The sequence below is a fragment of the Nymphaea colorata genome, chromosome 8 (genome assembly GCF_008831285.2).
Source record: "Nymphaea colorata isolate Beijing-Zhang1983 chromosome 8, ASM883128v2, whole genome shotgun sequence".
NCBI classification, from domain to species: Eukaryota; Viridiplantae; Streptophyta; class Magnoliopsida; order Nymphaeales; family Nymphaeaceae; genus Nymphaea; species Nymphaea colorata.
The window spans coordinates 11,528,298-11,556,111 of NC_045145.1; the positions used below are offsets into that span (position 1 = coordinate 11,528,298).

Consider the following 27,814-nt stretch of genomic DNA (forward strand, 5'->3'; position numbering starts at 1 on the left):
ATGTTGAAATGAATCTTCATGACATTCTTATGTTTAGCATTTCTCTTAATCAACCGACTAGGGATCCCAATGAGAGCTTTATAACATTGTTCTCCATTTTATGTGTACTTGATTTTCTTATATACCAAATGGTAAGAGAAATAGATTTCATTGTAATAGACGAAATGATTACCATTTGAGGTTCACATATAAAAATATTAGAACCATGTTTTCAAAAGAATTTCGAAAATAAGAACTCTCAATGAGGCCTTGGAAACTTAGTTTAGGCTCTTCCATGAGCCCAAGTTCCTCTCCGACCTATAAAAAATCAAAGTCGGATATGCTCTAAGTTACCTCTTGATTTCAATTTTTCATAAAAGCATATGCATATATACATGTTATATACATATACATACACAAAATCAAGGTCGGATATGCTTCAAGTTACCTCTTGATTTCAATTTTTCATAAATGCATATGCATATATACATGTTATATACATATACATACACATTTATCCTTATCTCTTTATGATTTAATGTATTCCTTATAAATTTTCATATATATATATATATATATATATATATATATATATATATATATATATATATATATATATATATATATAAGTATGAATATGTGTACTCTGCTCTCTCTCTCTCTCTCTCTCTCTTTAAAATCTTCTTCTCTCTCCCCCTTCAAGTTAATACATTCCTTTCATGAGCTCTATACACACATACATACATATATATATATATAAATTTTCTTTTGTGATTTTCAAAATCTTCTCCCTACTACTCTTAGATTAAAATATTTTCTTTTCTTTCTGTCATTCTTTCGAATATTCCTTTCCCAAGATCTAAGATTTTAAGTTTTTATTTATTGACTTTACCAATACCGAAACTCAAGTAATGATTTAATATTGGAATCATGTTTGATTGCATACAACTTCATTTCACTTTCAACTTTTTTCCTCTTCATGAGAATATCTAAGAGAAGTGTGCAAATAATCTAGATGTATGTGATGTCTTTTGATGAATGATATGGTTGAAATGAATAATTTGCTTTAATCATATAGAGTCAATACATTCATGCATTTACATTCACTTGTAAAATTCACAAATTATTACAATCACATATCTAAAAGAACTTAAGCAAGATGAGATGAGGCTCTAGCTAGGTAGTAACCAAATTATAGTATAATTTTAAACATACTTAAATTCTTTAGAGAATACTAAATCTACCTCGAAAAGTGATCTTTAAAATACCCATATTATCTTTCAAATGTTTCTAAATGATATTTGTAAAGATTTCTCAATTTAAAATCTTTCAAATCAAAATGGTTTATACTCTCATGATTCTTCAAAAGTTTCTCAAGAATTTGAAACATCAAATCTTCAACATTTTTCCCAAACACCACACTGTATTTCAAATAAAAAAGATGTTTAAACAAAAACGAAATGCATCAAGAATAAGTATAGCCCTTGGATTGGTTACCCCCGGTAAAGGCACCAGAAATGGTCAATCCTTGTACCAATGGGTGAATTCCTTTCTTTCTCATTTCAAAAATGAAAATTTTATATTTCTGAAACACTCCAAAAATCAAAGTCAATTTTTTGGGATGCAAACAGTTATCTTTCTTTGTCACTCATTCTTACTCTTTCTCTCTCTTCTATTTTAATCTTCAATCGACCAACTCTAATTTGAAATATCTTTCATTTGTTTTCTCCGTTTCAAATCAAAACATGTCTGGAAAAGGCTCAAAGGGATCAAATTTGGACAAAACAGAATCTAGTAATCTTATATTAGCTTATGCTACGTTTTTCATTCAATTTAGTAAGTTTATTTTTGACACATTATATATTTCATTTATTATTATCAAGGTGCAATGAACCGAGGTGATTGTGTGGATAAAAGTCGAGCTCAATGGCACAACAAATTAGACAAGTAAATGCTTGGTATTATGTGTGAGAATATGATTATGAAAAAAATGGTGGTGGGTTTGATGGGACAAGTTGGAATATGATTGTGCGTGAGTTCAATCTTAAAACCAACGTAAACTATGCAAAGATCAACTAAAGAACCAATTTGGATTCCTGAAAAAGTTATGCAATACTATGAAAGACATGCTAACCCAAAGTGGATTTGGCTGGGATTCAAGTAGGTTGTTGATGAGGTGTGGAATGATTATTTACAGGTGATGATCAATACCTTGTATTTGTTTAATGAACCCTTAATCAGTCGCATCATTATGTAGGTACTTGTGTTGATGAGATTTTGAACTCTGACTGCGTTGTCAAAATCTGACTCCCTAAACCGAACGCTTCTACCATGTGGAGATTTATGATCAATAACCTGATTATTTGTTGAAGGAATCAACCATGCGGAGCCTTTTACAATATTTGCATTGAGTACAGTTGTGATTAAAGAGATGGTTCTTCTTAGTCAGTTATTCTCTTATCTTTCAGCACTATGATAGTGCAATTTCGCATAGCCAGCCTCTCCTCCTTTTGTGTGGTTAGTTGTAACTGTGTTGAAGATGGCAAGTTTTTTATTAGCAGGAACTTATTTGACACGTACCATTAAGCAGATGGGTTTTCTATCGAGTAGAAATTGCTTTCTTCTTTTAGCTTTTATAAATTGCAGAGTTGTACTTGGTCAAGACAAAATGTGCAATATGCTATATAATTGTTTGCTATTTATTTAAATACAACTAAATGTAAATAGTCAGTTGAAACTAGTTTCTAGAGATACAGTTAAAAAAAAAGGTTTTTGTCATCCAAACAAAAACCAGGTTTGAAAAGAAAAAACCTGGTTTATGTGTTGACATCCAAACAAAAAAACATGGTTTTAAAAATTGATTTACAAAACTAGGTTTTCTCACAACCTGGTTTCTCAAAACATCACATTGTCATCCAAAAAAAACCTTAAGGGTGCGTTTGGATGGCACCATCAACAAACTTGGTTTAGAGAAAACCAAGTTTTTGAACACATGGTTCAAAACTCAGTTTTGTAAACTTGGTTTGGATATTTGGATGACAAGTGAAAAATTTTGGTTAGAGGCAAAAAACTAATCCTACCTGAAAAACCTGGGGGAAAGCAGGTTTTTCAGGCCGGAAAACCAAGATTTGTCAAACTGATTTTAATGTAATCCAAACTAGGGGTGGACGTTGGGCTCGAAGGCCGATTATTGACGGGCCGGGCTGGGCCGGGTACCGCGCTTGGTCCACCATGTCCGAGGCCTAGCTCGGCTAGTTTTGCTTGATCCCTTTGTTCTCTCTTCTCAACCTTGGAACTCCATTCCCACCTTCCCATCACAAGCAGAAGCATTCAATCACAGCAAAAATGATGACAAAACATGTTCAAGTGCATCTGTACGCACATATATACAACCTAGATATATGGAATACCTCAATAGGAAGAAAGGCTTGCTTTGCAGGCTCGCACGATTGGGAAGGAGACAATATGCGTGGTGGGGACAAATTGGGGAAGAGTGCCTGCCAGCTTTGGGAGGAGACTATGTGTGTTGGGGAGGAGAACATGCTATGGTGGAGACAAATTTGGGAAGAATGTCTGCCGGCTTGAGAAGGAAATAATATTCACTCGGAGCAAAGAGTAAGGAGACGAGACAGAGAAAGATGGCCAAGGCAAATGCACGGAGGACCAATGGCGGAGCGGCGAAAGGGCGACAGTGGCCCAATGGTGGAGTGGAGACGGTGGCGGTAGTCGGTGGCACACGGTCTCTTCCTGTCTCTGCCTCCCTCAATGAGTCGATGGAAAACGCGATTAGGGCTAGGGGCAGGTGGGAGACCTGCGTTCTCTTGACCTAACATGCTGTCGAGCCGGGCCGGACGGACTATAGAAGTGATAACCGGGCCCAACCCGTTAAGATCTTGGGCTGAGCTGAGAGCACTCAAGTTGAACCCGATAACAAATTTCCTCAACCCAAACCCGGCCCGTACCGGGCCCGGCACCCGACGGCGGCCCGGCCCGTCCCGTCGCCCAGCCCTGATTCCAAACACCTTTGAAATGGTATTTTGACGTCAGACCATGTTTTGTCTACCAAAACGTTTGACACAAAACCGGGGTTAGCCTTTTATGAAACTAGTGTCACCTTTCTACAAAACTGGCCACCCCCCCCCCCGTTCGAGTTTATTTTGTCCTTTTTTATAAAAATGAGATCGGCCTCAAGCGATCTTTCCTTACTGTTGAAATGTGGTAAGAGTTGGGAAGGAAGAAGAGGATGGCAGGGGAACCCACCGAAATCCTCCGCGCCTTCGAGATCTCTCCCTTCCTCTCCTCCTTTTTCCGCAATAACTTCAGTTGCCGAGATGACCTCGCCAAGTCCCGGTCAATCGCGGATGAATTGCAGGAGCGGTGCTTAGAGTTGGATCACGATATCGCCGGTCTCGACGAGAGGATATCCGCAGTCATCCTGAGCTATGCCTCTCTTTCTGAGAGGATTGATACGGTGATTGGAGGAATTAGGGCTGAATTGGCCGACCTTTGCTCATCTCCATCCTTGTCGAGCGGGATCTCAGGTTCTTCCCTCTGTTTTTTCTCCCTTCTTGACATTGTTGGTGCACATGGTTTAGGATCTCCTACACGGCGTTCGATCGTGGGGGGTTGAGTCCGCTGTCAGGTGTCACTGTTGTTGGTTAGAGCGGTTTTGAACGGTTTTAGACTCCTTTGTTTGAGTTGTTACGGGTTGAAAGGGTTTGTGGCCAATTGCTTGATTGGTGTTTCATATGGATAGATTTGTTTCTCTCTTTGTTCATTTTTCTCTGTTGAAACAGTTAAAATTTAACTGGTCCATCTGACTTTGATTTGTTAATCTTTTTCGAAAACTTTTTCACGTTTAGTTTCACCAATGAGAGATATTGGGATTGGGTTCGCTGGGAATAGGTTTCCCACGTGTGCATGTAATTTAATTTTTCTGTTTTTCTCGACATTGATTTACATATCGTTCACATTAAGATTTAGTGAACCGCTTAAGGCGTTTTCTAGCATCTTTTCTAGTGTTTGCTGACCGGCCAAATTTTTGGTTTTCGACAAATTTTGTAGTTCGAGCAGACAATGCTCAGGTCTTGGGCTTGGAGATTTTCAGAAATTGAGAAATTCCGTTCAAGTCTCTTCAGTTTGATTGAGAAGAACCTTTTCCTTTTCTAACTAGTTTCGGTTTCTTCCTTCTCTTTTCTGTGGTTGAGGTGGAAGAGGCAGCGATTTGAAGAGCAGCCAGCAGCTTTTGGCAGAAGAATTGCCCTCACTTGCAAAGGAAGTAACGCGTGTAGAAACTGTACGCGCTTATGCAGGTTCTTGTTAATTCCTTGTTTCTTCAAACATGTGATTCTGCTTGAATTGTGTTTTTGCTTTTAGCTCCTTGCTTCTGACTGTATGTTCTTCATTCAGGAGGCTTTATGTTTGCTCGTTCCCTTCCCCTGCCGTTGTTGCTAATCGAGTCTAGACAACATAGTTGTCACTCCCTGATCTAGGAAGAAGTAAGGAGAAAACTGTAATTATCTCATAAAACTCAACATCCAATGGTCACTAAGATAGGAATTCCAATTTCAAACTGTAATATAGGCTGAAAATTCAAAATGTAAAAGATACTTTCTCATTCTTCAACCAAAAGTATGGGTATTTTGGTTTCTTCGTGAGAACTGAGAAGACATTCATGCTATTTCTACATGCCATGCAAATGCATGAACAAATAAAAGCAAATCTACTCTCCACTAATTACACTAGGAACTCAGAGAGCTGCCTTCCCTGGAAGCTCTATCTTGCTCAGCCCAAAAAAAAAAAACCATTTATGACTCAGTGAGCATATTACGGTAATGATCATACCAATCAAAGACAAACACACGATATCAACAAACACCATATTCACATGCAGTCAAATTTGATTCTCTTGAATTCATTCTAGGCTTAATTCTTAATTATCTGTCTTTGAACTTCTAGCATTCTTAAACTTCACTCTATCGCCTCAAGGGAAGACTCGCCCTTCACGATGAGGTTCCACTCTTGAAGGATTCTCTTCTTTGTGGAAACTTGCGATTAGTGACCATCATATATCTGATCAACTCCTCATAAACAACAAATGTGAGAGTGCTAAGAGCTCCTCGCCTATGTCTCATAGGTTCGGGGTGTAGGTGCGGGTGCTGGAGCAGCACATTTCAAAAAGTTTAGGTGCAGTAGTATGGCAAAGATAATTTATTATTTATTATTATTAATTTATGATTATTATTATTGAAAAAACATATGGATTTGATCCATATCTGGATCCAATAATGCTTTTGATACTAGAGTCATGCAATCCAGCTTTAGGGCTGGGTCTGGTGGCATCCCTTGTAAATTTTTGTCTAAGTGTTGTTGTATTTTAGTCCAGGGGATTTTTATTAAAAGGCAATGAGGTTTGGGGCATGATTGTTTGACTGTTTTTGAGAGAAAAGGAGGCTGCGGTTCTACTGGTGACTGGCACAGTTTTTCCTTCTCATTTCAACCCTCACGTTGAGCAAGTTTGGAACTTCTTCCATTCTAACATGGTATCAGAACACTGTTAAGTTTTGGGTCAACACGTTTCCGAAGGTGTGACCTTGAAGATTTTGTCAGCAAGTCAAGGAAATTATCTGGTTCAGTTTTCTCTTCTCTTTCTTCTTTAGTCTTAAATTCCCTTTATATTGTTTCCCTCTAGTTCTATCTCCAACGTCATCTTTTCTCTATCTGAATCCATTTCTGTCATAATCTGAAATCCTGCTGCTCCAATATCTCGTCTTGGACCTAAGAAAATATATATATACAAAATATCTCTTTCCTTCCCTTCCGCATTTCTATATCTGTTCTTATATTCTTGACATCCCTTGGTGTTTCACATACTTTTTATTTACTTTACCCTGCTGTTGTACATCATCTGTCGTCTCTCTCTCTTTGCATCGTTGGTTCTTCTCTTACTCAATCAAAATCAACAGCTTAACCTTTTAAACTGCTTCTTGGTGTACAAAAACCTGTCACACGGATACGTGGGTTTAGCCCACATTCCGGATATGGGACATGGGTGGGGCACGCCAAAAAATAAACTATTAATTTAATGTTTTTTTTATTTTATCATTTTTTTGTGATGCATCCAATTATTTCCATGAACAATCCTTTCAAATACTCAACACTTTTGTGATAAAACAAACTTTCTTACGAGATTGTAAGAGTGAACTATTAATTTAATGTTTTTTTTTTCATTTTATCATTTTTGAGAATATAAAATTTGCCGTATCCGCGTACCCAAAAGTTTCAAAATTACCATGTCCGTATCCATATCGCCGTACCCATACCCATATAGTACCTGCACCCATGTGACATAGACAGAAACAGAGCATCAGCCAGTTCTGCTTCTTATTTGAGACTTGTCCCATCCTTCCTTCCCTCCCTCCCTCCCCCCCCACACCCCCCCCCCACCCCCCAAAAAAAAAAAAAAAAAAAAAACGAAAGGGCAGGGAGGAAGAAGGAGATGAGTCCCCTCTTTGTGCAGAGTTTCAGATCTGCCCACACTTTTCTTGTATTACTTTTGCTGATGATTGGGTTCCTTTTCGTCCTTCTTTCTTCATTATTCTTGCATGTAAAAATTAATAAAAAATACGAAAAAACGCCAAAGAAAACGCTTATAATACGCATTTTTTTCACATTTTTTATTTTCTGGTGTTTTTTTAAAAAGACACGTCTAATTGCCATTTTATATGGCTGACTTATTTCTTGCGTATTATACGTGTTTTTTTCAAATAATACACGTTTTTTGTGACAATGCTTGACAATGCTTGGAAGAAACAGATTGTACCCTTTATTTAGAGTCAAGGTGTTCTTGATCACTTGGATGAAAGCAAGCCAACCTCATCAAAGTTTATTTCATGTGAGGACAAAGATGAGAGAGGGAGGGCTCCCACAGTTTTTCATAGGAATCATGAATACGACAATTGGGAAAAAATAGATCAGTTGGTTGTTGCTTATTTTACTGCTACTTTGTCTCAAGAGGTATTCTAGCTAACAAGATTTGATACAAAAAGATACAACACACTGGTAAACTCCCAAACTCACCCACTCAAACCCTAATCCCCGATTAGGATTCCTTCCTGTTAGAGGAATGACCTTCCAATGGACGTCTTGCCCCTTAATTACTACAGCCGACTCCTTTTGTAGTTGTTACCAATGTTGTAAAAGGTGTAGCATAACGTGTATCGGTCGGGGCGACCTATACGCCGTATCGTAATGTATCGCAAACATAGCGTAGCGTATCATAAAATTAAATTTTTAATTTAAAAAACATATTAAAAATCAGAAAAAATAGAGAAAAAATCATAAAGAACGCGAAAAAATCCGAAAAATAAACAAAATCAGAAAAAATCAAGAAAAATGTATTCAATATAAAAAAATCATCATACATAAGGAACATTCATGTATATCAACAACACACTCAAAGATAAGAAATCAGAAATTCAAAATAACGTAAAAGCATCCATCACAATTTTAAACTTGAAATTTTTATAGAATCATAGGAACCAAAAAACCCTCTTTCTCCAAGCTTCCCACCGTTCTCACTATGAAAAAGCTTCTTCACCGGCTAGTAGGCTCTCCCAAATCGATGAATCCTCAGTGATTTTTGATGAAAATGGGAAAAATCTCTCACTCTCACGTCTCTTGGAGTCTTTTGAAACAAAAAAATAGAGAGAGAGGAGTGTTTAAACTTAAAAACATAATACAAAAAGGGGACGCCGGGCCCTTTTTTGTGTTTTTTCCCGTATTGTACGATACGGAGGCCTGTATCGTATGAATACAAGCAATACACTTATGATGCACGAGCGTATCGTGTATTGTAAGCGTGATACATATCATACGATACACGTGTGTATCATACGATACAAATAACATTGGTTGTTATAGGGTCCGTAGCATGGACCCAACCTGAACCTAGGACCTGGTAGCTAACAACAGTCCCCCCTTTGAACAACACCTTGTCCTCAAGGTGTAGTGTTTGAGAAGGATCTATCGGCGAATGAGGGTAGTTCTCCCTACTAGTGTTGTGCTGCATTTCTGTGCTTTCAATGTGACCAGTGTGCCCACTGTACTGTTTACTTGGCCTGGCAAGCTCTCCCTTGGTGTTTCTTGCTCCGCATGACTGTACACAGTTCCATAGACAATAGTTCTTGGGTCTTCAAGAAGTGTGTATAATTCGAGTGGAGAAGGGTAGAGCCAAACAGTGCACTCAACATATGGCACAAGTCCTGACAAGACAAGTCGAACTTGATCCTGGCAGCTCTCAGTCCCACCTTCCACCTTATCTTTCATAGTTTTTTCACATGGCTTGCTCTTAGTATCGTACTTAGTAAAATTATAGGCCTCAGCCTTGATGTAGTTTCACATCTACACAAAATCCAAGTCGAGTTAAGTAATGTTGAAATTATTACAAGGCTCGATGTCTTTCTTTTCCATCTGGTGAAAAGGGGAAACTATGTTCACTCTACCTAGGTGTTTTGCAATATGAGTTGCTGCCATCTCGGCCTTAGCTTTCCTAACCTCAACTAGTGTGAAAAAGGAATTGCCAATTCAACTGCAAAACTTAAATCCCATCTATATCTACACCCTTATGGCTTTGGTTGCAATCCTTCAATCTGGTTTCTTGCAATACTCTTTTGTATGTCGGTCTGCCCCAAGGTAAAACATGTGATCAGCATTGAGCAGTCCATCACTCGATCCTTTGTAGATAAGGAACATGGCCTCTTCGCCAACACAATATAGCTTATATGCAAATGGTTTTCCATTGACCGGGAAGGAAATATATCCCACAACTATGGAGGCGGTGTAGCATGCCCCTAACATGGTGGTTGTGACAAGCTGCTTTGTACATAAGGTGCAGGTTTGGTTCCATCATAGTATTCCATGATTGGTCTGCCATATGCACGTGAGTATAGCCATCAGTCATTATTGATGTTTGAGGATTCACTTGTGGAGTCAAAGGCCTTGATGCTCCTTCCATCAATTTCTATCATGCCATCAGAACTTCTCGAAGATTTCACTAAGGGGCCGTTTGATGGATTGGAAACCTGGAATCGGAAAAACATTTCTGGAAATATATTTCATGGAATAAAGGAATGAGAAAAATCTTTCGGGTTCCCATTTTGATGTGTGTGTGATGACTGAGAAATATATTTTCAAAAATATATTTCTTAGTTTGATGAAAAAGAAATATATTTCCAGATTTCCAGAAAATATATTTCTAGCTTTCTCAACTTCGTAGACAGGAGACCCTCCCACCCGAACTTGAGCAGAGCCAGAAACTTAAGATGAACAAATGATAACCTTATGAAAGTATGTTTTCCTCATCTAGCCCTAGAAAAAATAAATAAAAATATTGCCAATTATTCTGTAAGAAGTATAATAATAATAATAGGTCCTGGTCACATACCCTTTCTGCAAGCCTGTTCTTGCAGCTTCTTCATTGCAGCACACGTTGCCCGTGTCCTTTGCTGGTTATTTACAGGGGGAGCACGACTTTTGCGTACTCCACTCCACAACTCAGGCATTCTTCACCCATACAATCTACAAACCCCCTTCCAGAACTGACCATATCCTTTCCCTCAGAACTCCAAATTTGGCACCATTAGTTCACCACAACAACGCAGTGAAACACTCAAACACCAAATTACGAAGATAATGCAAATCAACAACCTGAAGGCAAGATAGTCGAGATTGATCAGAATGGTAGAAGAACGGAAAATTCAACAAAACAGAAATACTAAGAGACCAAAAAAAAAAAACTTTTGAGAACAGCAATACAACAAAAACTAGATATAGCACTACCCAAATTCTGAAACAGAAAATCGCCCTCCCAAACAAAAAAAAAATTACCAAGATTGGTCATGCATATCCAAATAAAAAACCAACCATCGACAACAGTCAATAACAGGAAATGGTTCATCATTTTTTCAACATAACACATTGAAGGAATCGGCTTCCAGCAGAAAAATAAGCTAGCCGAGGATCCTAAAACCACAGAGGCTAAAGAGATACACAAACACGGAGTTCACCTACCTGTTGAGAGGAAGGGGTACCTGGCGTGAAGGCGGGAGCAGGAGCTGCAGCAAGAGCTAGAGGGATGATGGATGCATTGAGGCAGCAACAACGAGAGAAGGGGAAAGGCGACGGATGCGTTTGAAGCATCAGCAAGAGAAGGGGATAGGCGAGAGAAGGGGAAAGGCGTGACGAAGGCGGGTTGGGTGAAAAAGCTGAGGACGAGAAGGCGTGCCCTAACGGGCAAAAAAAACCCGGAAAAATATTTCCAACTCTCGTGATGGAAATATTTTTCCGAAAATATATTTCTGATTCCAGCCTCAACGGTCAGAATATATTTCCGCGTTTGATAAACCGGAAATATTTTAAAATTTTGGAAATTTTTTTTCTTGGGCTACAGTTCTTTTCCAGCCCATCAAACGGGCCCTAAAGTAAGGATGGTACCTAGCCTGGTAAAGCATGTGTCCCTCCTTGAGGAGTGAAGCTGATGTTCTGTAGAAATTTTTCCATGAACCCCCTCTGCTACTTCTAGCACATAACTGTCTTTTCCCATGGCAACATAAGCATCTGAACCATCTCTAGGTAATTTGTTATGTTCCTCCAAGTATCCCATTAAATGAATCTCAATTTCAGCATCGGCCAACACATTCTTGAAACACATCAAAAGATTTAAAACAGGTTCAGTGTCTAGGCGTTTTGAGGTAGTTGGGGGCCAGCCATCGAGGATGACACTAAGGCCACGTTTGATGGCCTGGATTTTTTTGAAAGGGAATTTTTTCAGGAAAAAAATCCACGGTAAACTGACATCAAGGTAAATTTTTCTTTTTCCCGTTTCAGGCCATGTTTGATGGCGTGGAATTTTTTTTCAGGGTAAAAAATCCTTAGTTTGATAAAGCGGAAAATTTTTTTATGCAAAAAATTATTGACCATTACATCGCATGACAATTTCAATCCATTTTGAAAGAAATCGATCTTTTCTTCGATCATGGTAACGCTTTGGTTAAGGATTTTAGGCGACAAAAGCATCATTTTCACTAATTCAGAGTGCTCGATTCCCATACCAAAGCGTTGTCATGATCGTAAAAGATCCCAACCTTCCTGCAATTAACGTAGCACGAATCCAAGCAACGCGAAGGCGCGAGATGACTCTTGAGCAAGACCCACTTGAGATCATCAAACAATCTGTCGTCTTCGCCCATTGATTCCTCCTCCCGGCGGCCCAAAACGAAGGGAAACGCCAGACAGATGCCGACCAACTGCGTCCTGCTGAACCCCAACTCGATAATGGCGTCCAGTCGGCGGCAGAGGAGCGATCCGTCAATGTCGAAGATCAAAGCGTCGTGACTGTAGAGCAAGCCGAGCTTGGTCCACGAGAAGCCGTAGTTGGAGAGCGCAGAGATGGAGCTCAGCAACTGGGGGTTATCGCAGAGGAAGAGGCGATCGGTGGGAAAAGGGGGGAGAACGATAAATAGAAAATCATGGTGAGAAGAGAAGAAAAGCTCGGGGAGAGAGGAAGAGGAAGCGAGGATGAGGAAGAGGAAGCGAGGATGAGGAAGAGAGGATAACAGGGAATGACAGGGAGGTGGGTAGCAGGGGAGGAAAAGCTCGCGAAGTGGTCGGGGCGAGCGAGAAGAAGCCCTAACGGGCTTCCTCTTTCTGCGAGGGTAAATTTCCCCCGAAAAAAAGTCGGACCCTCCCGGGTCCGACTTTTTTTCGGGGGAAATTTACCCTCAAATTCGTTATTTACCGCGGTAAAATTACCGGTGTTTGATAACACCAGGAAAAGTCGTACATTTTTTTCTCTTTTCACCCAGTGCACAGTATTTTCCCTTGCAATCAAACGTGGCCTAAGTATAGCACATGATTGAACTATCATTTGGCTGCTGCATAGAGTCATACTAAAGCCATTGACTTGTCTTTTGGAGACATCCTCCTCAAGGATAACCCTATTATAAGTATTTCTTCCACTAGCCTCGTTGTGGCAAGGAGACAAATAACCCAACACTCCACCACTGAGGAGCTTCCAATATTCTCAAAAATCTCAAAATTTTTCTGAGTGTAGGCAACAAATGTCATGTATGGCTCCCTAGGTCTCTCTAAGAACCTTGCACGTGAGAGATACACAAATCCTATGCATCGAGGCAACGATGTTTTCCACAATGCTTGTCCTCATTGGAAAAGACAACCATTGAAAGCAAGAAGAGAATTTCTGCAATTTTCCTCTACACCTTTCCATTCAGTCCAGATCTCTAAACATAAATCTATGTGCTTGCCAACTACATCAGGATTATTGGAGATGTTGGTCTTACTTGGACCCGAGGATCTAGAAAATGTGTCTTGCTCGTAAGCCCTTCTGACCACAAAATTAATTCAGTAGGCAACCCAAACTTCTATATCTGAGATCAAATCATTGACCACAGGACTTCCTATATCATCCAACAGCACCTTTTCAGTTTCACAGCTAGGCACCTTAGAAGGTTTAGTCCATTCTATAGGCCTCAACCCCGGGGACATCGAACACAAGATGGGATGTTCTTCGCCACTATCAAACTTCTCAGGCGTGAGCTTGATGATGGGGGCACTAGTTTGACTAACACTTCATTTTACTATATTATCTTTACCCTCGGTATCCTGATTCTGTTTGGGCTTGACCCATACCACGAATGCCTTTTCTTTGTAACAGGGCTCTACTGTCACATGAAAGTTGTTACGTTCCGCAGCTAAGCATTGGGCCTTCGAGCATATCCAGATTTTGAGTGCCCCATAGAGTGGGTGCTTGTTGATGACATCTAGGATATCCTTCTTTTAGAGTGAGGTGAAACCTATTGGTTCCCCACTGTTAGAATCTATTGTAATAGGGAACCGGGTCCAGATATGGACCCGGTCCCATGGGAGCGGGTACCGAGGCTGGCTCGGTACCCTAGGCAGGTCTTTCTATCTCTCCCTCTTATATTCTCCACTTAAGTGTAATTGTTGATTAAGTTGGAATAACATTTTCTCTCTCCTAGGGTTGCGGTTGTGCCCGTAGGTTAGAGCTTCTCTGTGGTTTTTCACCTCTCTTTGAGGTTTTCCACGTATATTGTGTGTTTCCTCTCTTTCTCTCTTTCTTGTTACGTGTTTCTACATGGTATCAGAGCTACCGCGTGTGTGGTTTTTTGCTCTGTGATCGTGCGTTTCCGTTGTTTCCGCTGATGCTCGTCTCCCACTGCCGCCGCCAGTTCTAGCCTCGTCGTCGCTATCGCCGTTTGTTCCAGCGCCGTCGCCGGCGTCAGTTCTACTGCAGCCGCTCGTCCCAGCGCCCGCCGTCGCCATCGCCGCCAGTGTTTTCTCCGCCTCCGCTGCCTCTTGTTTGTCGTCTCTGGTGCTGGGTACTGCTTTTCTTGGGTGATTGTTATGGCCGAAGCGATGACTCCCAAGATCGATGATGCCCTAGACACGGGCAGCAATACCAAGAGCGAGAACTTGCCTGTTCAAGTCACCTCTATCCGGCTGAACAAGGACAACTATCTCTCTTGGTCTGCTGCCCTAGAAATCGGGATAACCAGTCGTGGTCGCCTGTCATATATTACTGGGGAGAAGCCTGCACCTTCTAAAACCGATCCGCGATGGGCGACTTGGGCGTTGGAAGATAGTCAGGTTAAAGTATGGATTATTATCTCTGTTTCTGCAGATATTCAGCCTTTGATCTTGCGTAAATCGACTGCATACGACATGTGGACTATGCTTGCTCGGATGTATGGCCGTAAGAAGAGAGTATTGCGTCCATACCAAATCAAACGCAACATCTACGCTCTTAAACATGGTGACCTGTCTATTGCCTCTTACTTTGCAGCCCTGAAGACTAAATGGGAGGAACTAGACTACCATGTGAATGATGACTGGCATTGTGGTTCGGATCATGCCTTGTACTGGGATAAGGAATGGATGGACAGGACTTTTATTTTCCTTGGAGGCTTACGTGATGAATTTGAACCTATTAGGAGCCAAATTCTTAACTGTGACGAGATCCCCGGGATTGAAGAGGTGTATGCTCGTGTGGAATCTGAGGAACAATGACGCCAAGTGATGCACATTGACTCCAGTCAGGGAAGTTCTCCGTCAGCCTTTGTTAGTCGTGCTTCAAGGATTGGACAGCGCCCTGCTCGACGGTGTAGCCATTGCAACAAATTGGGACATTCTGTTGATTTTTGTTGGGATCTTCATCCAGAGAAGCGTCTTGTCCGGGGTCGTCCCCCTCCTAGTCGGCGGAGTCCTTCTGTGCCTGAGCAGAGTGGTTCGTCAAATGTTGCCAAATCGAAGCTCTCTTCCGATCAACTCAAAGAACTGCAAGCTTATATCAGCCGACTGTCTACTACTCAGGAGGATGCCTCTACGTCTAAGGGGGCTAAGTTAGCCCAAGCTCTTGTTGCCACTAGTGATCAAGGTAATTCCTCACATGGTGATTGGATTGTTGACAGTGGCGCTACGCATCATATGACAAGGGACCCTACGATGTTCCAAGAATACAAATTGTCTTCTGGGCAGCAACGTGTGTCTATGGCTGATGGCTCTTCTATCTCTGTTGCTGGGAAAGGGAGTTTGTCCTTGTTCAATAAATATTGTCTTCATAATGCTCTTCATGTTCCCAATATCCCTGTGAATTTGTTGTCTGTCAGCAGTATTACCAAGGAACTAAATTGTAATCTGATTTTTTCTGCTGATCGATGTTTCCTGCAGGACTTGGTGACGGGGCAGAAGATTGGGATTGGTTCGGCTACTGATGGACTCTACAGACTGCCTGTGCAGGTTGCGTCTGCGCTTATTTCAGCCACTAGTGGACAGTTGTCAGGCGCGGAAGACAGATCTACTATTATGCGATGGCACGAGCGGCTTGGTCATCTTCCCTTTCAGTTGATTAAGAAGTTGTTTCCTAGTTTGTTTCATTCTATGTCCATGGACTCATTCACCTGTGAAGTGTGTCAGTTGGCTAAACATGTTAGGGCCTCGTACCCTATTTCATTCAATAAAACCACTCGTCCATTTGCTTTGGTTCATTATGATGTTTGGGGTCCTTCGGGAGTACCCACTTGTCGTGGTTTCCACTACTTTATGACTCTTATTGATGATTACTCCCGTTGTACGTTCGTGTACCTGTTGAAAGAACGTAGTGAAGTTCTCGTTATTGTCAAAAACTTTGTGGCTTTTGTTGAGACTCAGTTTCAGACCTCTGTCCAAGCTTTTCGCACTGATAATGCTAGAGAGTATGTCTCTCAATCCCTAGATGATTTCTTGAAGAGCAAGGGTATTGTTCATGAAACGTCCTGCAGTTACACACCTCCCCAAAACGGCGTGGCTGAACGAAAGAATCGCCATTTACTAGATGTTACCCGGGCTATTATGTTCCATCGACGGGTTCCTAAGCGCTATTGGGGTGATGCACTTCTCACTAGTGCCCACCTTATTAACCGTATGCCTACCCGTGTGTTGCAGGGTCATTCCCCGTATTCCATGCTTTGGCCGACTCAGAATCCCTGGCCTCTTACTCCTCGGGTGTTCGGGTGTGTATGTTTTGTTCATGACCATAGTCCCACTCTTAAGAAACTTGACCCTCGGTCTATCAAGGCTGTCTTCCTGGGGTATTCCTCCACTCAGAAGGGATACAAATGTGTTGATCCTACCACTTCTGAAGTCTATGTCTCCCGGGATGTTACTTTTCATGAACATGAGGCATACTTTCATGGGAATCCTCTTCAGGGGGAGTGTCTAGGGAACAGTAGTGAAGAGTATTCCTCAAATCAGTTGATTCAGTTTATGGATTTCTTGGACTACAAGGCTAGTGACAGTGTGGCAGCCACAGTCAGAGATGATAAAGACAGTCACATGGATGGGGGCCGTGCTGATAATCAGCCTACAGCCCGTGATCACTTGTTTGGCAAGGTGTACGAAAGGAAGAAGACTGATGTGGTTGAAAATGTTGGTGTAACCAATTCCAATCCTGCGAGTTCCCTGGATGACCCAAGTCTGATCAATGAAGAGCTTCCTATAGCCGTACGCAAGGGCACCAGGTCTTGTACCTCTCATCCTATTCAGAGATTTGTCTCTTATGCGAAACTAAGTAAGAATTACAAATGCTTTATTACATCATTGTCTAAGTCTGTTATCCCCAGGTGTGTGGAAGATGCTAGAGAGGATCCTAAATGGCTACAGGCCATGACAGAGGAGATGGATGCCTTGGCGAAGAATGACACTTGGGAAGTTGTTGATATTCCCAAGGGGACTCATTTAGTTGGTTCCAAGTGGGTGTTCAATGTGAAGTACAAACCAGATGGTACTGTGGAAAGGTATAAAGCTCGCCTTGTTGCAAAGGGGTTTAGCCAGAAATATGGTATTGATTATTTTGAAACTTTTGCTCCTGTTGCCAAACTAAAAATTGTGAGGGTTATCTTAGCTCGTGTCGTGCAAAAGAAGTGGAGTATGGATCAGCTTGATGTCAAGAATGCATTCTTGAACGGCCATCTAGAAGAAGAGGTATACATGAGCATGCCTCCTGGATATGTTGAAAGCGGGAAATGCTGTCATCTCAAGAAAGCCTTGTATGGATTAAAGCAGTCCCCTAGAGCATGGTTTGAAAGACTGAGGATAGTGATGAAGACTAATGGATACAAACAGGGGAATGGTGATCATACCCTTTTCATTAAGCAGAGAGATGGCCTGGTGAGTCTCCTTCTTGTGTATGTTGATGGTATGATAGTCACAGGTGACGATGAAGAAGAGAAAAAGAAGATGAAGGAGAGGTTAGCTACCGAATTTGATCTTAAAGATTTGGGTAAACTAAGGTACTTTCTGGGGATAGAGATTGCTCGGTCAGAGACGGGGCTGGTTATGAGCCAAAGGAAATACACTTTGGATCTGTTAAAGGAGACAGGTAAACTTGGATGTAGGCCCTTTCTAACTCCAATGGAGTCTGGCACAAGGATAAGCATCAAAACTGGCACAATCTTAGATGAGGAAGGAAAAGGGAGGTATCAGCGGCTAGTCGGTAAGCTTATCTATCTTACTCTTACTCGCCCTGATATTACATATGCTGTGAGTGTATTAAGTCAATTTATGCATGCTCCTACTGATTGTCATTGGAAGAGTGCAGAAAGAGTGTTGGGGTACCTAAAGAATGACCCAGGGAAAGGATTACTGTATACTCAGCAAGATCAACTCAACATTGAAGGATACTCTGATGCAGACTGGGCAGGATGCACAGATACTAGAAGGTCTACCACAGGGTACTGCATATTTCTTGGGGGTAACCTGGTGGTATGGAGGAGTAAAAGACAGGAAGTCTGTTCCAGGTCCAGTGCTGAGGCTGAATACAGGGCTGTTGCTATGGGGGTTACAGATGGCTCAAAATTCTTCTAGCAGATATTGGGGTTAAAATGGAAGAGAAGATGAGGATGTATTGTGACAACAAGTCTGCGATTAACCTGGCAAATAATCCAGTCCTGCATGACAGAACCAAACATGTGGAGATAGATCGTCACTTCATACGGGAACGCATAGACGCAAAAGAGTTGATCCTGCCTTATATGAAGTCTGAAGATCAAGTTGCAGATGTCTTAACTAAATACTTATGTACATCTCAATTTGAAAAGAATGTTAGCAAGCTTGGCATGTTCAACATGTATGCCAAGCTTGAGGGGGAGTGTTAGAATCTATTGTAATAGGGAACCGGGTCCATGTATGGACCCGGTCCCATGGGAGCGGGTACCGAGGCTGGCTCGGTACCCTAGGCGGGTCTTTCTATCTCTCCCTCTTATATTCTCCACTTAAGTGTAATTGTTGATTAAGTTGGAATAACATTTTCTCTCTCCTAGGGTTGCGGTTGTGCCCCTAGGTTAGAGCTTTTCCGTGGTTTTTCACCTCTCTTTGAGGTTTTCCACGTATATCGTGTGCTTCTTCTCTTTTTCTCTTTCTTGTTACGTGTTTCTACACCCACCATGAACTGTTGTTTTACTGAAGTGTGTGGGAGGATGTAACATACCTGTTTGACATTGTGAATGCTGCCATGCTTGACCGTGATTGTGAAAGAAAGGAAGAAATTCTTTGAAGAAACACCCCTGCTCGGAAGAATGAGCATCGTTGTTGTGTTCCTAATTGGTCCCCATGCATTAAAGGAATAGCTTCCATACTCACAATAGCGATGCCACGAAAGCTCAAAATGATGACTGATGGCTTCAAGAATTGGGGTGTTGAAACCGTGAGTTCCATTTTTCTAAGGCAAAAGCTTCTCTGATTTGGGGTCATTTCCATAGCCTTGAGTGGTGTAGGAGCTTCTATCTTACGCCACGCTACCCAACCTCCTATTTAAGGAACTGAGATGCAACGCCAACATATTGATTTGTGTCCTTAAATGCAGGACTACTAGGGTTTCCACAATTAATGGCTGCATCACTTGGCAAATCTAATGGTTTTGTGATCCTACAGAGATATGGCAGACTCTTCTTGTGCGAGGCCATACCTATCACAGAAATGGGGTTTTTCACATTCGAGTCATCCACAGTCATCAACATGAATCTTTGAACCTTCTATCATAGGCTGTCAACAATGGGTGCTGGTTTGGTGGTGGCGAACAGTACCGATAAGTGTGATTCACAAATTCTTCCATTGCTAACAACCGATCCAGTTCTAAGGACTTCAGCATAAAATCCAGCTTTGTAAAGGTTGCCGTGGTTCGATCCCAAGGGGGTTTTTTCTTCTGCCTCAATGTTCTCTTGTCCCAATCCATAGGTCATCTTCTTGACATCTCTTTTTTCCCAAAATAGAAGCCGTCTTTGGGTGTCCAATGACATGAACAACAGTATGGAAGGCTTCAGTCCATAAATTTATGGGCACATCTGTATTATGCATCATACTTAATGCACTTTCAACTATGTGTCTATGCTTTCTTGCAGCAATACCATTCTGTTGTGGTGTGTGAGGGCAAGAAATCTGTCTAGTGATCTCATGATTTAGTAAATACTTAGTAAATTCATCGGAAATGAACTTGCCCCCACCATCACATTGGAAATGCACAATATTACAAGAGTATTTGTTTTGGACCAAGGCATGAAATTGGGTGAACAAGCGGAAAACCTCTGTTTTGCTTTTCGTAAAGTGGATCATGTGTAATGTGAATAAGAATCAATAAAAACAATATAATATTTGTTCCCGAAAGAAGAAGAAATGGGAGCAGGCCCCCAGTCACGTGAGCTACGGCACCATAATCTACAATTCTACATACCATAATCCTTCCTCATTTTTCTTAAGATCGACTTTGGACAAAGTTGTCATTAAGATCTGCTGCACATCAGGAGGAACGTTTTGTGCTGCCATTGTGTTCGACATAGGTCGCCCTGCTGCCTTATTTTCATGCCTAACCTGTTTTCCTTATTTTGAGGGTTATGCCAACATTCTGACTTTACATGACCTCTCTTATTGCAATAAAAACAAGTAGGTATTCTTCGTGGTACATTCGCCTGTGCATTTGTGTTTGGTGTAGGAAGAATTCCTCTCCTCGTCCTTGCCTATGAGTTCCAAACTCTAGGACGACTCCCTCGCAAAGCGTGTGGGTGCTAGTGACCAATACATTGTGACTGCCAGAAGGAGACAAGTCTTGTCGCTGTATACGATTTGCTTCATGTTGAATCAATTTTGCTTCCAAGTCTTCAAAAGAAGGATGAACACGTAACACCTCTAAAGCAGTGCAGAAAACATCAAAATCTGACCCCAATCCACTCAGAGCCTACTGTACCTTGTCCTTGTCAGTGATTGGATGTCCTATAATGACAAGTTGATCGTTGATATTCATGTATGTACTCCAAAACTGACCGTGTTCGTCGCTTGATATCTTAGAACTACCTCTTGAGTTGCAGGAATCTCGCTTCTAATACTTGAAAATATGTAGTAGCAAGTATATCCCATAACTCAAGTATTGAAAGGTCGTCATCAACGCCTGCCAGAACTTCCTTTGATAGTGTGGCGGTAATGTATGCAACAAGAGACTGATCATGAGCCATCCATGTCTCATATTCAGGATTGGTTTCTACGATGGTTTCTTGAACTTGCCCTGCAACATTCTTCACTTCCCACATGATCCATTCTGGTGGCATAGGTGTGGTGCCATTAAGATGTCCATAGAGGCGATGGCTCTTGATAAAGGGAACTATTTGACGTTTTCATGTCAGTGGTATGGTTCAGTTTTTGTGAGATGAGTTGAGAGAGAAGGCTAGACGACAAGATGGTGGAGTTGAGGTTTTGATCCATATTTGGATTTTGAGGCTATACATATAAGGATAGGAATTTAGGGCAGACGACTTTGGAAATTAAGGCACGATAGGTCTAGGAATTAGGCAGACGGATTGGGAACTTGGGGCTGAAATCTTATGAACTAGGATAGACTGCCTTGGAAGTTAGGGCAGACGGCTTGGGAAATTAGGGCTGAAGTTTTAGGAACTAGGATAGATTGCCTTGGAAATTAGGGGAAAAAGACAATAGTTTTGGGATTAGGGCAGAAATCAGAGATATTAGGGCAGAAACAACAGTTTTTGAGATTAGGGTAGAGATAAGAGATTAGGGCAGAAAAACAGCAGTTTTGGGATTAGGGCAGAGATAAAAAAGATTAGGGCAGAAATCGAAAACTCTTACCGGACATTCTCAATGGAAAAACCTGCTTTGATATCATGTAAGATTTTGGTATATTACCACCAGATGGAGTCTCAAGAAGATACGAGAGGAAGAGAGGAGAATGAGGAGAGAAGAAAAATTATGGCCTTAGGGTGAGCACCCACCCCTTTTCATTACTTAAACTAATTGTACTTAATTGTTACAAATAAAATACACAAAAGAACAATATTACAAGTTTGCCACCACCCATTATGTGCTGCGTGTGGTGTAAATGGGTCGGGTCGGACTTGACCTGAACCATATCTTAACGACAACAACTATATATGGATACTATCATTATAACATATTTACACTTCCAAATGTAATTACCCCAGTGAGAGTACAAATTTACAATTATAGACATATATTATATATATAAGAAATTAAGAGTATACTTTATTGGAAAAAATTAAGAGTATACACTATACAGTTACGCCATACAGTAAATAATGTATACATGACTGATGAGTGAGGAGTCATACAAATTTGAAATTTAGAAGAGTTTATATGTGTAAGTTATATGCATATATTATATATTACATACGTATAACTAGAAGTTATAATGTATTATGCATATGAATATAACATGCTTACAAAGAACAAACATTAGCATATCTGCAATTCTACATATGATATCAGAATTCAGCCGTTCGGTGCTAAGTTGCTAACTGCTAGGAGTTAACCTTTAGGAAATGAAATATAAGTTAATAACAGGAATCTAAAAAATAACATGCTAAACGAGTAAGAAAAAAAAAGATGCTAAACTTTCAGTCTTTCACAAGTCAAATTAATAAGAAACAGCAAAAATACGACAGAACATAGAAATGAGAAAAAAAAACATGCTAAACAAGTAAGCAACTCTGTAACAGTCGCTGCAGCAAAACAAACAATTGAAAAAGTGGAAAACATTGACAGTCAAATATTAACATTTACTGATTTAACATTTAAGTATAAAACAAAAAAATAGAAGCAGCCATAGTTGTGAGTTCACTCGTGACACTGCAAAATGAAAATAAAAGCTCAAGAGTGCAAAATCTGCAGATGGCAGAAATCAAACTAGAGAGAGCAACCACCCAACTGTGGAGAAATCTGCTGGTTGCTAGAGAAAATTAAAGGGGGTTGAGAACAGTGATATGTCGAGTGCCACTAGAGGAAACAATGGCTACCGGTTGTCGGAGACCCGTCGAGCATTGCTGCCAGCTGTTGTTCGACCCACATGCCGATTTCAGTTGTCAGAAAATTTCTTCCACCGTATGCTTGAAAGCAAGCAGTAGCACACACAAAGGAGGAGAAGGGCATCAATGGTAAACGATCATGCCCTAAACCTCTGCTTTTAACTTAAAAAATGATCTAAGAATAAAAAATATGAAAAAGGACAATAATAGCAATGATGCAGTATGCGAGTCGGGTGCGCGTCCAATATGGACAAAAAAGGTCGGGTGCGGTCAGCCGCATCCAACACTTGTTGACTTTTTGTGGGTGTGATGAGGGCCACAATCACGTTTGCACTCGGCACTCAGCTTGCAGCTTTCGTGTCACTTTTCTCCTCGCCCCTATTGTGTCATGATGCCCCTTCCAGGTTACAACTTTCATCACCGCCTTTGCGCAGCCATTGTGGCTACACGATAGAGAGTTAATGAGGATTTTAATTATTTTCTTATATAAACCTTGATTCTTATATGATACATTCTGTTTGGACATATATCTCATACTCATTCAACAACTTCGAATCTTAATCTTTTTCTCTTGATAGTCATTTCTAGCTTGATGTAATGTGTTAAGACACATGTAGTACAAGAGATGATCTTTCTTGTTCGAGCAACAATAAATTTCTAGCTTGATGTAATGTTTTAGACACATGTAGTACAAGGGATGATCTTTCTTGTTTGAGCAACAATCAACACTTCCAGTAGAAGAGTAAACATAATTCATACTTTACTCACATTTCAGATTCAGCTATCTTTGTACCATTGTTATAAAAGACTTTCTCGAGTTTTAAATGGCGAGGTTTTTCTTGGATGTAATACGGTGAGCTTGAAAAAAAGGAAAAACATGGTGACTATTAAGTAACTAAATTTCATCTTTCAATCAAAACGAACTCTAATCAAGGCCCAAGAGTGGACCACATGTAGGTTCAGCCCCATTGAAAGAATGAGAATTTAATTTTCTAAAAAAATTACTTTCCTGTGTTGGATCTATTCAACTCCTCCCATCAAAACAGTCTTTATTTGAATTTAAGAAAAAACCCCCAAACATATGTGTCTTCTAGTCCCCTTCATTCTAAACAAAGGAATGCCACTACCTTAAAAATCTCATGCAAAATCAGCTACAATTGAGTTCCCTTCCACGAATTAACAAAATTGCCATGTAAGTTACTAATCCAAGAAAAAAAACTAATACTTGAATGTGAAAATCAAAAACCTCACTGTACTTTACCTCACTGCTGCCTGTTTCTCCCTTCTTAACCTCTCCTGTCAACTCACCTCTTCCCTCTCCTTCTTCTTGCCCCCCTTGTTCTCTCTAGGTCTCCCCCCTGTCTCTTGCAAACAGAGAAGAGAGAAAGGGGCAGTAGGGCTCGATAAGCCCTCCCCTCTTGCAAATTTACCAAATCGACCCTTGAAAAATGCAAAATTTTCAATAACACTCCCTTGACTTTCAAATTTTCCCAAAGCAGCCCTTTTTAAGAAAACGGGCATACCATAATTCTCAGGTTTAACAAAAACTGTACAAAGATAACTCCGCCTGATTTATTTTTTGCACTTGCTTCCATTAACATGAATTTTGGTTGTCCCATTTCTTCTTGATTTCATGTGAACCTTGGCAGAAAAGTAAAATGCTTTCTATTGTTAGGAAAATCTTGAAAATGTGACTTTTGTATTTCAGATTTGCAAGGAAAGGTGAAAAGTAAAAATCTGGCCATTTCCTATATCTATTAGTTGTGAAGTGCACTGCCTGGGGTACCATGTTGGGCAATGGCACCTGGTGCATTGTGTGCCCACTGAAAAATGGCTAATTACAACAATATTCAGGAAATGAAAAGAAAACTCTGGCTTTTTTTCTGGAAGGATGGGTTACTGATTTAAGAAAAAATGAAAATAAAAACTTAAAAAGCTGGTGATTCTCATTGTGTTGCACATTGAGGGTGTCATATGTGTGGAGAAATGGTTGTCTTGACCAATTGTTATATTTGCGAATGCTCAGATTGCTCTGATCATTCTGGAAATGCATACACATGCACATACATTTCTTCTAATATTTATGGGTGAATCAACAAGGTATTTGTTCATGTTCCTACTGCAAATGACCTGCTTAATGTTAAGCAGGAAATTCTTTTGTCAATCTTTTATGGGTTGGACCATTGGACCAATTTTTCTGACGTTTCTTTTTCTATTAGGCTGGTTAGTGTTACTTCTGTTCTGGCAAGCCTCCTACAGCTTTATCTCCTGACCTATATGAAGTATGCCTTTCTTTAATCACAAAATGTTCCTTTTTCATTTTTCTTTCTGCAACTTTTCCATGGTATTGCAAGCTAACATTAGTTGAATATCAGATGGTTTCCATTGTAGGCCTGTTTACCCATTTAAGCATATATGGTAAACGTGTAACTTTCTTGTTAGGTAAAAGTTTGGATCTATCAGATGGTTGACTCCTTTGGTCATTTGGTTATTTATCTCATTCATTGTCGTTCTCTTTTATGGTTAACTACTTCCTTCTTTCCGAGGACTGCTGCTTCTTTTACTTATTTCATTATTTTAGTACAGATTGAGTCAAGGTCTTGTTTGTGTTGCAGAAACTGCATTAAAACTTGATTCTTTGGTTGGTGATATTGAAGACACAGTTTCTTCCTCCATGACAGTTAACCTTCAGAAGCCTTTTCATGGCAATAAATCTGAAGTAAGATAATCCACAAGACTTGAATTTTGGCTGTTTATAGCTTTATTTATTTGGACATAATTCTTCTTGATTGCAGGATGTACAGCTGCTTGCTATCAAATCTGTTGCAAATGCAGAGGATATATTAACTTCCACAATCAAACTACGTCCACAGTGGACCAACCTAGTTTCAGCCGTTGATCGCAGGATTGATCGAGCTTTGGCTGTTCTGATACCACAGGTTATTGCAGACCATCGAGCACTCCTTACTTCCCTTGGATGGCCACCTTCTCTGACATCTACAGATTTTGTAAATCAAGAACTTGAAAGAAAACCCAAGCTTTCCAATCCTCTTTTCCTTATGCAGGGTGAGATTAAAGGTCACTACTGTGGAAACTTTCTTTCTATGTGTTGTTTGCAAGAACTGCAGATGCAAAGAAAAGCTAGGCAATTAGTGGGGTGTAAAAGGGAAATTGCTTTGCATCAGCCACTCTGGGCAATTGAGGAACTTGTTAACTCACTTGTGTTGACCTTAGAACGCTATTTCTCGAATTGGGTCAATAAACCAGAGTTTATATTTGCACTAACTTACAGGATTGCTAGAGATTTTGTTGAATCCATGGATGATGTGCTGCAGCCACTTGTAGATATGGCAAAGCTTAAAGGGTACAGTTGCAGGGAAGAGTGGATATCAGCAATGATTTTGTCACTGGTAACTTTTCTAGAGAAGGAAGTATTTCCTGTTTATCTAAAATGTTTCAAGGATATTGAAGTTTCAGGAGCTGCAGTACATGCTAGAGTGTCTTGGCTTCATCTTGTTGACTTGATGGTTGATTTTGACAAGCGAATGCAATCTCTGGTCACAAGTACTGGATTGTTATTGACTGTCAGGGAAGATGAGGTGTTGCGAAGGATCTCAAGTATGTCTGTTTTTTGTGATAGGCCAGACTGGCTTGAAATTTGGGCAGAGATTGAGGCAAAGGATGTGCTTGACAAACTCACGCTTGAGTTTGAAAACGAGGAGTCCTGGAAAATGCTCATCCAGGGAGACAAAACAGCCGTTGCCTCTGAAAATTGTAGGGGACCTATAATTGCTGGTTCTGTCCTTAGATGTTTATCAGCTTTAATTGAGCGCTGCAGGCCTCTGCCAAGTACCTACCTACGAGAGAGGTTCATACTGCTTACTTGTTCTAGGGTCTTGATGCAATTTATGAATTGCTTGCTCCGAAGGTGCCAAGAAGCAGAAGGACTGACTGCATTGACTGATGAAGATGCAATGATCAGGGTTGTAAACTCTGTGAATGCAGCTAGATACTGTGAAATGGTATTGCAAGGCTGGTCTGAAGATGCCCTTTTGCTTGAGATGAGTTGTGATGAATACGATATTTTGACATCCTCAAAGAATGGGTTTTTTGGTGAGGAAGTGGAGCAGCTGAAAGGGTTTCGAATCAAGTGGGCAGGAAAATTATCAACTGTTGTCCTGCGAGGGTTTGATGCTCACTTTGGAGACTATGTTAAGAACAAAAGACAATGGCAGGAGGCCAAAGGAGATGTGTTCAGTGTTTCACCAGCTTTTATTGACGCTCTTGATTATTTGCAAGGTAAGATTGCAAAGTTGGGAGGCAGTCTGAATGACATGGATTTTGCTGATGTTTGGAGAAGTTTGGCTGGTGGATTGGATCACTTTATATTTAATGGGATACTGATGGTGAATTCAAAGTTTAGTGATGGTGGGGTTGAGAGGTTTGGGGTTGATTTTGAGGCTTTGCTAAGGATATTTAGGCCTTGGTGTTTGAGGCCTCAGGGATTCTTTCCAAGATTGACTGAGGGGTTATGTGTGTTGAACTTGGGAGAAGGTGTTGGGAGAGAGTTCATGGGATCAGTGGATAAAGGGAAGTGGCTCAAAAGGCACGGAATTAGGCATTTGAGTGTTACACAGGTAGACAAGTTAATAAAAATGAGAATATATAGAGTATAAAAATTCTTTTTTCTTTTGTTTTCCCCAAATCTCCGATTCTGTTTCTTGCTTGTTTTCCTAGTGGCTTAATTTCCTTAATGGGCTGCGTGGAAATGAGAAGCGATAAGTTTCCAATAATCTTCGGAAATTCAACAGGCTGTCTGTTTGGGGATGTTGATGTTATTTGACTCATAAGTTTATGTGGTTCTGAAACTAAAATGACAAAACGGGAATGTTTACAAAGAGAAGGGGATGGCTCCTCGTAAGAAAAATCTTCATTTTTTA

The 27,814-nt window shown here is 40.5% G+C and overlaps 1 protein-coding gene across 5 annotated transcripts; it reads left to right on the forward strand.

The window, feature by feature from the left end:
- The first annotated feature begins 4,140 nt into the window (after window positions 1–4,140).
- On the forward strand, window positions 4,141–27,814 carry LOC116258636 (RINT1-like protein MAG2). Of its 5 annotated transcripts, none has more exons than XM_031635896.2 (4): window positions 4,141–4,520; window positions 5,187–5,291; window positions 25,490–25,593; window positions 25,670–27,814. In XM_031635896.2, exons 1-4 carry the CDS (start codon window positions 4,223–4,225, stop codon window positions 27,548–27,550), a joined length of 2,388 nt encoding a protein of 795 aa, XP_031491756.1. In that variant the 5' UTR covers window positions 4,141–4,222; the 3' UTR covers window positions 27,551–27,814. The 5 variants fall into 5 exon arrangements, with proteins under 5 accessions (XP_031491756.1, XP_049935028.1, XP_049935027.1 ...); XM_050079071.1 differs by lacking the exons at window positions 25,490–25,593; window positions 25,670–27,814 and adding exons at window positions 15,745–18,046; window positions 18,152–25,083 and having other exon boundaries at window positions 4,486–4,520; XM_050079072.1 differs by having other exon boundaries at window positions 4,506–4,520; window positions 5,187–5,275.